Source organism: Bos indicus, chromosome 9 (genome assembly GCF_029378745.1).
Source record: "Bos indicus isolate NIAB-ARS_2022 breed Sahiwal x Tharparkar chromosome 9, NIAB-ARS_B.indTharparkar_mat_pri_1.0, whole genome shotgun sequence".
NCBI classification, from domain to species: Eukaryota; Metazoa; Chordata; class Mammalia; order Artiodactyla; family Bovidae; genus Bos; species Bos indicus.
In genome coordinates, this window is record NC_091768.1 from 41960245 (window position 1) to 41974319 (window position 14075).

Sequence of the window (14075 nt, forward strand, 5' to 3'; positions counted from 1 at the left end):
CCCCATAGACGGCAGCCCACCAGGCTCCCCCATCCCTGGGATTCTTCAGGCAAGAACACTGGAGTGGGTTGCCATTTCCTTCTCCAATGCATGAAAGTGAAAAGTCAAAGTGAAGTCGCTCAGTCGTGTCCAACTCTTAGCGACCTCATGGACTGCAGCCCACCAGGCTCCTCCGTCCATGGGATTTTCCAGGCAAGAGTACTGGACTGGGGTGCCATTGCCTTCTCCTACTCAACCATAAAAAAAAACAGGAAAATAATGCCATTTGCAGCAATATGGATACAACCAGAGATTATCACACTAAGTGAAGTCAGTCAGAAAGAGAAAGACAGATACCATATGATATTACTTATATGTGGAATCTAAAATATGGCACAAATAAACATATCCACAAATGACTCACAGGCACAGAGAACAGACTTGCGGTTTCCAAGGGGGAGGGGAGAGGGATGGGGAGGACTGAGAGTGTAGGATTAGCAGATGTAAACTACATAGCATAGGGAACTATATTCAATATCCTGTGATAAATCATAATGGAAAAGAATATTTTTAAAATAAATGTCTATATGTGTTTGAGTCACTTTGCTATATAGCAGAGATTGGCACAACATTGTAAATCAACTATACTTCAATTTAAAAATTAAATTAAAAAGAGACTCTTATTAACAATTATACATCAACAAATTTGACAATGTAGAAGAAATGGATAAATTCCTAGAAGCATACAATGTACCAAGACTGAATCATGAAAAAATATATAGCAAATTTGGCAGTGAAATTGAATCAAAAATCAAAAACCTCCCAAAATCAAAAACTAGACAGTTTCACTGATGAATTTTATGCAGCATTAAAAGAAGAAGTAATACCAATACTTCCCAAACTTTTCTAAACAATAGAAGAGGTAACAGTTCCAAATTCATTTAACAAGGCTGGCATTATCCTGATACCAAAACCAGACAAAGATGTCACAAGAAAAGGGGTATTACAGGCCAATACCCCTGATGGCTCCCCAGGTGACTGGGTGGTACAGAATCCGCCTGCAATGCAGGAGACACAGGTTTGATCCCTGGGTTAGGAAGATCCCCTAGAGGAGGAATGCCAACCCATTCCAGTATCCTTGCCAGGATAATCACATGGACAGAGAAACCTGGTGGGCTACAGTCCATGCAGTCACAAAGAATTAGACACAACTGAGCATGCATATCCCTGATGGACATAGATGCAAAAATCTTGAACAAAATACTAGCAAACCAAGTTCAAGAGTACATTAAAAGGATCAGACAATATTAAAATGGGATTGGGATTTATTCCAGTTATGCAAGGATGGTTTAACATGTACAAAGTAGTCAATTTGCACACACTAAATTAACAAAATGAAGGATATAAATCATTTAATGATCTCAAGAGATGCAGTAAAAGCATTTGGACAAAATTCAACATCCATTAATGATAAAAATTTTCAACAAAGTGGATACAGAGGTAATGTACCTCAATATAGTAAAGGTCATATATAATAAGCCCATAGCTAACATTAGACTCTATGGCAAAAAGTTAAAAAGTTTTTCCTCTCAGATCAAGAACAAGACAAAGATGCCCACTCTCAGAACTTTCACTCAACATAGTACTGCAAGTTCTAGCCAGAGCAATTAAGCAAGAAAAAGAAGTAAAAGGCATCCAAATTGAAAGGGAAGAAATAAAACTGTCACTGTTTGCGGATGACATGCCATATATCAAACACTCTAAAGACTCCACCAAAAAATTGTTAGAACTAATAAAAAGAATTCAGCAAAGTCATGGGATACAAAATCATATACAAAAATTTGTTATGTTTCTATATATTAATAACAAACTATCAGGAAGAGAAATTAAGAAAACAATCTGATTTATAATTGCCTCAAAAAGAATAAAATACTTGAAAATAAATTTAACTAAGAAGAGGAAAGACCTATTTGCTGAAAACTACAAGAGATTAATGAAAGAAATTAAAGAAGATACAAATAAATGAAAGGATAGTCCATGCTTATGGATCAGAAGAATTAATATTGTTAAAATGTCCACACTACCCAAAGCAAGCTATAGATCCAATGCAATCCCTATCTAAACTCCAATGGTATTTTTCATAAAAATAGAACAAACAATCAAAAAATTTATGTGGAACCAAAGAAGAGCCTGAATACCCAAAGAAATCTTGAGAATTTCTCTAGGCTATAGGCATCATGCTCCCCAATTTCAAACTATATTACAATGCTATAGTAACCAAAACAGTATAATATTTGTATGAAACTAAGTACATAGATTAACGGAACAGAACAGAGAACACAGAAATAAATCCATGTATATGGTCAATTAATTAATGACAAAGGAGCCAAGAACATACAATAGGGAAAGTTCAGTCTCTTCAGTAAATGTGAAAAATGGACAGCCACATGCAAAAGAATGAAACTTGATCACTATCTTACCCCATACACAAAAATTAACTCAAAATGGATTAAAAAATTGAAGATAACACCTGAAACCATAAACCTCTTAGAAGAAAACATGGGCAGTAAGCTCCTTCGGAGAAGGCAATGGCACCCCACTCCAGTACTCTTGCCTGGAAAATCCCATGGATGGAGGAGCCTGGTGGGCTACAGTCCATGGGGTCGCTAAGAGTCGGACACGACTGAGCGACTTCACTTTCACTTTTCATTTACATGCACTGGAGAAGGAAATAGCAACCCACTCCAGTATTCTTGCCTGGAGAATCCCAGGGACAGAGGAGCCTGGTGGGCTGCCATCTATGGGGTCGCACAGGGTCAGACACGACTGAAGTGACTTAGCAGCAGCAGCAGCAAACTCCTTAACCTAGGCCTTGGTGACGTTTTCTAAATCTAGCACCAAAAGCAACAAAATCAAAAATAAAGTGGGAATGCTGCTGCTGCTGCTAAGTCGTATCAGTTGTGTCCGACTCTGTGCGACCCCATAGACAGCAGCCCACCAGGCCCCACCGTCCCTGGGATTCTCCAAGCAAGAACACTGGAGTGGGTTGCCATTTCCTTCTCCAACGCATGAAAGTGAAAAGTGAAAGTGAAGTCGCTCAGTTGTGTCCGACTCTTAGCGACCCCATGGACTGCAGCCTACCAGGCTCCTCTGTACATGGGATTTTGCAGGCAGGAGTACTGGAGTGGGGTGCCATCGCCTTCTCCGAAAGTGGGAATACATCAGACTAAAGAACTTCTGCACGGTAAAGGAAACCATCAGCAAAATGAAAAGGCAACCTATTGAATGGAAGAAAATTTGCAAATCATACATCTAATAAGGGGTTAATATCCAAACTATATGAAGAACTCATCCAATAGCAAAAAAAAAAAAAAATCCAATTTTAAAATGGGCAGATGATCTAAACAGTATTTTTCCAAAGAAAATATAGATGGCCATCAGATACATGAGATGTGTAATGTCACTAATCCTCAGGAAAACACAATTCAAATCCACAGTGAGATATCACCTTATATCAGTTGGAATGGCTAGCATAAAAAAGACAAGAAATGAGTGTTGGTGAGGATGTAGAGAAAAAGGAGCCCTTGAACACTATTGGTGGGAATGTAAATTGGTGCAGATACTATGGAAAACATTATGGAGGTTCCTTGAGAAATTAAAAAGAACTACCATATGATCCAGCAATTCTACTTCTCAGTATTTATCTGAAGAAAATAAAGACAGTAACTTGAAATTATAATATGCACCACATAATCACTGCAGCATTATTTACAATAGTCTAGACATGGAAACAACCTAAGTGCCAGTCAATGAATGAAAGCAAATGTGGTATACCTACATACTGAAATATTATTCGGCCATAAAAAAGAATGAAATCTTGCCATTTGCAACAACATGGAATGACCTTGAGGGCATTATGCTAAGTGAAGTAAGTCAGAGAGAGAAAGACAAATACTGCATGATCTCACTTATATGTGGAATCTAAAAATACAAAAACAAAACAAGAAAACCAGCTTATATCTACTGACAGCAGATTGGTGGCTGCAAGGGATGGGGCTTGGGGAATGGAAGAAATGGGTGAAAGAGGTCAAAAGGTACAAACTTTCAGTTATAAAATAAATAAGTCATAGGGATATAATGTATAGCATGAGAATTATAATTAATAATATTATATTGCATATTTGAAAGTTGCTAGATCTTAAAAATTCTCATCACAAGAAAAAAATTTTTAACTATATAAGGTAATAGGTATTACCTAGACTTACTAGTGGTCATTTTCCAGTGGTCATTTTGCAGTGTATAACAGTATTGAAATCACTATGTTGTACACCGGAAACTAATATTTTAGTAGGTCAGTTATATTTCAATTAAAAAAAATATAATCCTTCCTCAAACTTGCATCACAGCTTAATACTAGCTTAATCCAACCTATCATGTCAATATTCAATGTCAGTCATCCAGTCTGATGTAGTAAGTATCCCACAATTACAATATGGATATAAAGCAAATGTATTCAAGCAAAGTCACTGACAAATGAAGATCTAGCCAACTTGAAGAAAGAAAAAACTCAACAAGGACAATGACACCACATGAACTTTAAAAGAAAGTAACTGAAACATTCATGAATTAAACAGGGCTTTCCATGTACTCAACCAAATTATGAAACATAGGATATACTATTTTATCATCCTAAAATTTTGTCAAAAAAGGTATGCCAAAAAATAAATAGTAATTTGTTCATTGTTTATTTTAGGAATTTAGTTCCTGGTTGCTATTATAATCCATATTTTTGTCAAATAAGATAAAAATAATTATTTTTATGTGTTATCTCAGTTTTTCAAGGTAATGTTCCAATCACTCTTCTTCCTCACGACCCCCATACAGTAGACTATGAAGACTTTAGTCCCTGATTAGTGACTTTTTCCTGGTACTAAGTATCCTGAAATAATGAGCACATAGAAAAAAAAGAGATAAAAACTCAGTAGTTGCTCTAAGAGACCTACCTTTGCCCTACTACCCCAAGACACAATTGATCTGTCCTTCCCTTTCCTCACTAGGTCCCCTTCTGTGGAAGTAGGGTAAGCTTCTCAGATATATAAGATTTTTCCCAAGTTTATTTCTTGGGCAAAGTAAGTAAAACTTAAATGGAAACCCTAATAAAATTATGCCTAAAGATATTAGGTTATTAGGACCTTGATCTGGAGAAGACAATGGCACCCCACTCCAGTACTCTTGCCTAGAGAATCCCATGGACGGAGGAGCCTGGTGCTGCAGTCCCTGGGGTCTCGAGTCAGACACAACGGAGCAGCTTCGCTTTCAGTTTTCACTTTCATCATTGGAGAAGGAAATGGCACCCCACTCCAGTGTTCTTGCCTGGAGAATCCCAGGGATGGCAGAGCCTGGTGGGCTGCCATCTATGGGGTCGCACAGAGTTGGACACCTTGATGAGACTGACCCAATAGAAGTATGAACAGTCCATATCACCCAGAATGACTTTCATAACCAGACACTGACATTATCAACCTGTCCGAGGATTCTAATTCATCCTAATCATTATGGGTCTTGAAGTGCTTTATTACTGTGATATCATCTGTAGATTGGATTCTTCTCTCTGGGTTGAAAATTACAAATTTAGAAGTAATGAAGTTACTAGGTTTTAAGAAAAGTAGCCATAAAATGGCTAGTAGGTATAAAAAATATTTTCTCTTCTCCCTGAAAAATAATTCCTTTTTAGTTACCTAAAAGTCAAGATAAATCAGAAAGACCAGTTGGAATGATAAATTATACATGACAACGAGGTTTTATGCTTAAAGTTATATTTAATTGACTTTGTTTTTCTTAAGATTTATAATCAACTGAATACTCATTGAGTCCTGAGAATTCCCAGAGCTTTTAAAAGAAAGAATTCATATCTATAATTAATTTGCAATCAATGTCTCTCTCATTTATATGAAACTGTGTGTGTATATATATATTTTCTCTGTTGGATATACTGTTATATAATATAGATGTCATAGTTAAAAAAATTCACTTTCCTTAACCTGACCTAAATAGGTCAGATATTATAACAATAACAGAGGATCCATGAGAACAAGGAATGGAAACTCTTTTACATCATACTTCCTGGATCATGGTAGTATTACATCATCTTCCTTTCCCCACATAGTAACCTCATATCTTTAAAAAAAAAAAATTTCTTATGTTTGACTTTTATACAATATCCCTAAAGCCCATTTTAGTTTTGCTTCCAGCTATAGTTGACAGCTCTCTCTGTATTTCTAATTTTGTGTTAGAGCCCTTCTAAGTGTAAAATTTTTGCCAATATCTATAAAAAGCACATGGGCATATACAGATGAGTATTTCTCTTAATGAGACTAATAAACCAGTTCTGACTCAGTAAATTGTATTTTAAAATTTGAAACAGGCACAGAGGAAAATATGAAGTATTTTAACATGTGAAAAGGCCACTGAGTCTGAACGTGTCTGGATACTCACTCTCTCACACAGCTCTTCAAATGTGCAGTCGGCAACGGTTCCACAAGCTTTATTCAGCCGCAGCTCTCTGCCTTGCACTTTTAGAATCCTTGGTCTAGTTACTATGGGAACATGAACAAAGACTCAATCTTGTCTGGATAATTACTATAAAATTCATCTCTTACAGATAGGAAATGCATAGCTTGATGAATAATAGCACATGATTCAACACATAAATTAGACAAAATGCTGATACAATGACTGCCACTTGAGCGTGGCATCAACCCATATACAGCAATGGAACTTATTAATTGGTCAGTGGAGATTGGGCATTGTGTTCTAAATGTATTCTCTTTCAAGAGAAATTAACTTACGTACAATCATTTTGTTTCTGAGCCAGCTCATCAAACAACTTATCCATGACAGCCTCCACATCAGCTTCACTTGTGCTACAGTGAAAAGAATAATAGAATATGAAATTAATAACACTTGAAGCCAACATCAAACAGCTGCCTGAGCCTGCTTAGCTTTTTGCCTATAAAAAAAAGAACAGGATGTTATGCTCTAAATACAAACATTAGATTTAGAATACACTTAAAAGCAGAGAATATTAACTCTCAGGTAGATGATTCTGCCTTATTTGCATACACTGAAAGACTTCTGTGCTTCTGGCTGTTTCCAGTAATGAGACGATACAGGCAGAGTAAATCCATTAATACTATGTGTACACAATGAGAAGAAAGGCTTCTGGCTCTCTCTTGCATGCAAAACAAGAACAAATAGACAAGGCAGTCAAGGATCCAGCAAAGTATCCTTTGAAATCTCTACTGAGAGGGTACATGTGAAATTAAATATTGAAGCTGCCTTTTAAAAAAATCAAGTCAAACCACTGACTGAGAGGATCAAACATCCAGAATTAAATTACCAGCTTCAAAATACCAACTTGATCTGCACATCAATAACTTTATCAGACTTCGAATACAAGGACAATTACAGACCACACAGTTTCTCTCAAAAATGTCCTTGTTGGAAATCCAAGAAAACTCTCTTCTTCTGTGATGCCCACCATTGCAGATACTATGAAGTTAGTCTCCTCAAAGAATCCTTTGTATTCTAATTAGAAACCACCATATGGTTTAGGAAACCCACATATACAAATGTGATAATACTATGGCCTTTTTTCTTCTCACTTTTTTTTTTAAAGAAGGGTTGATAAATTAACAGTCAATAAACTAAAATAACTGGCAGAAGAAATAAATGTTGTTAAAAAAACTTCAAGTGAAAATATAAGTTTACTTCGACTCTATGTACAAACTTACACAGGATGACCTGCCAATATGCTTAATTTTGACACACAAATCACTCTTATCTAGGTGTGGAAGCAATTAAACTCAGTTCTGGAATCTGTCTTAAAGTCTTATTGAAAACTCATAAATTATTTTTTCTTTACATTAAGCTTAAACTAAACCAAAATAATTTCTTCCTTGAGATAATTGTCAGGTGGCAGGCATTTAACACACAAGCACCTAATTCTTCAAATGTTCTACAGGAAATGTCTTTAGAATGCCACAAAGCACGCAGTCACTATGAAGAGTTTGGAACTGTCACATTTCAAGTAGTAACCACTCCACCTCAAGGATCTTTAAAACATCATTTGCAATGGTTAGCTTTGCAGGGGAATGCTGTTTGACTTATATAAAGCCTTGTATGATAATTGAATAGAGCTGTATCAAGGTAATAAAATGACACTACAGAGTGATTATAGAGAGAATAAATAATTTTGAAGGTACAAAGAAATCCTACAAATCAACATAAATGTCAGTGCCCACACCAAGAACCTGTATGTTTAGATGGCTTTGCCAACATCGTTCACAGGGATTCATTTGGAATCATCTCCACTTTGCAATAGTGGTGTATACACACACAACTGATGGAGAAGGGAGATATTTCTAAAAGGATATATAAAGAAGAGAGCAATGTTGACAACCCTGGACATCTGCTGGCTTTCAGTAAGTTACCCTGTCCTTATGTTAGGCATGTTACCCAATAAAGAGGGAAAAATGAATTTGGAAAAATAACCAAAATAGAAGACAGTTATGTTTCTAAAAGCATATCTGGTAAATAATTTCTTATAAACTTCCTCAGTGGTAATTTTTTTTATTCTGTGCTCAAATATACTATAATATTAAAATATGGCTCACTAGACTTTAGTTAGGCCACATCTGTGAAATATATTATAAGTGATTTCATTTATAGTGAAATTATATGTGAAATGATAAAATTATTTTTATTATAACAGCATTGTATTATACAAGATTTCTTGTATATACAAGAAATCCATTGTATTATAAAAGATTGCTCAGAAGTTACAACACCTAAAATAAAAATTTTTATTGTTATAAATTAGTCTAAAAATAATATTCATAAAAGCAATTTATGTAAGCTCACAACTGAACATACTGTTATCCACCTAAGGCCAACTTGCACTTGACCTCGGGGAGTAAGTTCTATTGACTTTCTGGATGATAGAAACCTTATCTTCGTATTGTTTAACAGCAGGATGAGCTAGTGTGTGGTTTTGGTTTTATCAGATGTTATCTATACTAATATAAAATAAACATGTAATGAAAGAAATCATTATCAGAAATGAATATATTCATAATTCCTTAACAATAACTTACAAGAAAACACTAGTCTCACATTCCATTCAGACTTCAGATTTCCTTACTTAAGAGGATGCATCAGTCAGAACTCATCAATTTTTTTAAGAATAAAAAATTAGACAAGTAACAAGAAAAATTAAAGTTACCTGTCTCTACCAGCCTAAAAGTTTTACTTAACATTCATGTTCATATATATCTGGTTTAAACATCTTGAGTATGTTTTGTAATTCTAGTAAATTTGGATGATTCTGAACATTTTCAACGTGTCACACATGGAATAAAAAAAGCTATCATTTGTTGAACAGCTATTATGCAGCAGTAAGTTTACCTATCCCATCCCCACTTGCCATGCAGTATGTATTATTATCACATATTTATTAAAGAGAAAAACAAAACTCAGAGAAATAGGTCATTTTATCTAAGATCCGAATACATAAAATTTTAAATTTTTTGTATAATGGAAAGTATTATAAATAAAATATATAGGCACATTAAACTGGGAAACACAGTGGCAATATTTATGGCATATATTTAATATTTTCAATATATTAAAAGCTCTAACATATGAAAAATTGAATACTCCAATAGGAAAACTGTCAAAGGACCTGAACAGGCAAATGGCATTAAAAAAAATAGGTCAGTGGGCAAAACACATATGTGAAGTGGTTCATTCTTACTAGTGATAAAAATGCAATGTAAAATCATGACAGACCATTCCTTTATACAAACTGGCAGAGATAAGGAAAAAGATAAAATAGCTGGAACAAGCATAGGTAAGGGGAAAAAGAACCTTCTCATGTACCACAGAATGTAAAATTGGTACAAGAGTTCAAGGCAACCAGATAATATGTAATAAAAGCATTAAAAACATGCATACCGTATCACCCCGCTATTCCACTCATAGGAATCTCATGTGTAAATAGTTAACGGTTAATGACTGTAAGGATGTTCACTGTGACACTGCTAGCATCAAAAAAAGTATAAAAGAGGGCTTCCCCGGTGGTATAGTGGCTAACAGTCCACCCACCAACACAGCGGACACGAGCTGGATCCTTGGTCCAGAAAGATTCCACATGCCGGGGAGCAACTAAGCCCACGCAACACAACTGCTGAGCCTGCGCTCTAGAGCCAGGAGCCGAAACTACTGAACCCACGTGCTGCAACTACAGAAGCCCGTGAGCCCAGAGCCTGTGCTCCACAACAAGAGAAGCCATCGAAGGGAGGAGCCTGAGCACCGCAACAAATAGCAGCCTCCACTCATCACACTAAAGAAAGCCCACACACAGTAAGGGAGACCTAGCCCAGCCAAAACTAAATACATAAATTCTTTTTAAAGTGCAAAGAACCTAAATGTCCAACAATGGGGAATTTGAAGCACATTTGGATCCACTTATACAATAGGTCATTATATGCAATTTTCCCCTCTTGTCCTGGAATTGTAATTAAGGCTCCAAGTTGATTGGGTAGAAGTGCTAAGTACCGCCAAATTGCTAGAAAGAACCACCAATAAGCCACCAATAACCGGATTCAGGCTCTTGCCCCTGTGGTTTAATCATGAGAATAACCAGCCCTATGCACCTCTACCACCCCTCTATTCCCCACACCATAGTGTCTTTAGAAGGAGGGTAAAGAAGATCAGGAATCGATGGCTTTTGTGTCTCGTTTTTGTGATAAGAGCCTTTTCCCTCCCTTCCCTTTAGGAGAGAAGAGGGTGATTTACCCCCCTCAAAACAAGTGATGAGGGAAAGTGGGATTCTAAGAATATCCTGAGGAAATATAAGGGAGGACTGGAAGAAGGAAAGACGTGTTGCTTTCGATGAGCAGGACCTTAGTAGACTAAGAAATCAGAAGGTAGGAGGTGAGCCGAGATGAAGCAGTTCATTTCTCACAACAGCCTCCCCTACTCTACCCCCCGGCCACCACCACCACCACCACCAAAGGTTTGGCACTACTAGATACACTCAAAGATACAGGTGAGGGTCAGGCTAGAAACAAGAGCATTGCCTGAAAATAACACCAAGGCAGTTCCTTAGATTCCCTCTTTTCATCTGGACAGCCAGACTCCTGTAACACCTCCACTCCAGCTGAAACCGGTACATTTACTGTCTGGGACAGTTTTAACACTGAGAAAGGTTGAAAGTCACTAAACTGCAATTCTTCAAAGTAAACAACGAAACCAACAGTCCTTACCTCTTCAGCATCCAGAACCCTACCAGTCCAGGAAGCGTCCATCCCAAGAAGTAGACAGAAAGACTGGAGACAACTTTCTGGAGGAAACTGAATAGCCAAAAAAATAAAGACCTGCTGATACTGACATCTGGGGGTTCTTCAATGGAAAACCTGACCTGCTACCTTATTATCCTCTAGTTAGGTCCACCAATCAATAAAACCCCATCTATGTACACAAACTCCTAATCAGCTTCATTTTTAAGGTGAACAGACAACAAAAGCATTTCTAGGCATTTAAGGAAATCCTGTAGGATAAAAGATAAACATCACATAAAGAAATAGAGAAAAGGATCTTGGAGGAAGAGAAGAAAAAAATACAGAGACCAAAAGGGGAAAGTTATACTCTATTATGCCTTTCATATAGGCACATTGTACTGCATAAATGCTATAAACCAAAAGGACAATTAGGGCCTAAGAAAGAGCTCTGAATAATGAATGCTAAATAAGAAGTTTAGGGAAATGGTCACCTGAAACTACCAGAACATTGTTTGTTAATTGGCTATATCCCAGTACAAAATAAAAAGCTAAAAAAAAAGAGAAATTTAAGGGAAAAGGTTGAAGTAATCTTTCAGAAAATATAGCAGAAATAGAAAAAAAGATGGAAAATAAAATAGAAAATTAAAAAATTAGAAGATAAATCCAGAAGGTTCAATATCTAACTGGGAGTCATTCTAAAGTCTGGGGTCTTAGGGGGAATGAAGAACCAAATTATCAAAGAAAAAGAAAATTAAATTTTCTAGAACTGAAGGACATGATTTTCTAAATTGAAAGAATCCAATGAATACCAAGCACAAAGAAGGGGAGGAAAAAAACATTCTAAGGCACTTTATCATCAAGTTTCAGGAAAGTAGGAATAAATAAAAAGTATCCTAAAGAATTTCAAAGGAAAAACAGGTCAAACATAAAAGATCAAGAAACTTGCATATCAAACTTCACAACAGCAATAATGGAAATGTGAAGATAATGGTATAGTGCCTAGAAGTTTTGAAGGGAATATTCAAATTATGTCAAATTATTCATGCCCAAATTACTAATCAAATCAAATAAGGACATTTTTGGACAGACGAGCCCTCAAAAATATATATTTCCCATGCAGTCTTCTCAGGAAGATAGTGGAAGGTGCTCTATCAGAACAGAAAGAAGAGTTACACCGCTTGGAGGATGAAGCTCTGCCCTAGCTGACTCTCCTGATGATGACGGCTGTAAACTCTGCACAAGGTACAAGAACAGGTAACCTGAAGGCACTGGAAAGTGAACAGAGCAGGTAGGTTCTAGAAGAAGCCCACCCTTGGGAGAAGGGGGAAATGGCATGCTACTCATTTTTATAGCTTTCAGACTAAAGACAATAAAATCAGTACTGCTCAAGGCAACTAAAATCCCAATAGAAAACCTACAGTTCTTAAAGCATGAAGAACCAGAGGAGAGTAGCAGGTAATCACAGAGATGGAAAATCAGGGGGAATTTCAGAAAAAGTGTTTCTAAATTGCCAAAAGATATCAATCTGGAAAATTTCTGAAATCTGTATTTATCACAATACTTCATGTGTCCTCAAATAATGAGTGTCCATAATAACAAACAATGAATCATTTTTTATTATAGGGTTATACTAAAAGTTTCAGCAGTTTTCAATCCAAAAAACTTCATAATAATAATAAATTCATGGCTTATCACTAGTATGAGTCAATATACTATGACAAGATTATGTATTTCAATAGTATGAAAATGATCTTTACCTGATACAGACTTATGATAGTAGAAAACATTAGAAGGAAATATTAACACAAAATAAATACTAAACAAAATTATTTTAAAATTTAAATACATCAGAAATTTAATATGTGAAAGTCATCATTTTTTAAAGTTTTTACGTTTATTATTTTTAAAGGCTTTTTAAATCCCTCTGTCCATGGGATTTTCCAGGCAAGAGTACTGGAGTGGGGTGCCATTGCCTTCTCCAAAAACACATAGTATTAATTACCAAATCTGATAGTCCTGACCTTTTCTGGTTAATAAATATATTCCAGACATAGGAAAATGTCTTTCATTTTGTACCGATATTGATCAAATCAATGACAGTGTGTCCTGAAACATTTTCAACTTGGGTATTAGGATACATACTGCTTCATATAAATTCATTTCCTTTAATAGCAAGTGTCTGGTTTTGTTTACTCAATATTATGTGAGATTCATCCTTATCGATGTATGTAGTAGTTTTTTTTTCTGTACGGTGATATTCTATTGCATTAAAACACCACAATTTATTATTCTACTGTTGATGAGTGTATTAGTCTGCTAGGGCTGCCACAAAAGAATACCACAGACTGGTGGCATAAACAACAGAAATATATTTTATCACAGTTCTGGAGGATGGAAGTCTTAAGATCAAATTGTGGTCAGGTTTCATTTCTTCTGAAGTTCATCTTGGCTTGCACATGGCCATCTCATCGCTATGTCCTCACGTGGTCTTTCCTCTGGTGTCTCTTCCTCTTCTTATAGAGACAGCAGTCCTATGAGATGAGGGTTCCACCCATATGACCTCATGTAAGTAATTACCTCCTTAAAGGCCCTACCCCCAAATACAGTTCCATTTGGGTTAGGACTCCAACTATGAATTTTGGAGGAACACAATTCAGTTCCTAACAATGAGCATTTGTGTAATTTATAGCTTGGGGCTACTATGAATAGTACTACTGTGAACATTCTAGTATGAGCCTTTTGGTAAACTTCTTA

General features: G+C 36.1%; 1 protein-coding gene across 1 annotated transcript in view; it reads right to left on the minus strand.

The window, feature by feature from the left end:
* AFG1L (AFG1 like ATPase) overlaps nucleotides 1-14075 on the minus strand; it is a 197836-nt gene that overhangs the window by 44720 nt on the left and 139041 nt on the right. The window contains exons 9-10 of the mRNA XM_019967261.2: nucleotides 6832-6902; nucleotides 6475-6575 (exon numbers count right to left, since the gene is read on the minus strand). Coding sequence (XP_019822820.2) covers nucleotides 6475-6575; nucleotides 6832-6902 — 172 coding nt within the window. The remainder of the gene's footprint in view (nucleotides 1-6474; nucleotides 6576-6831; nucleotides 6903-14075) is intronic.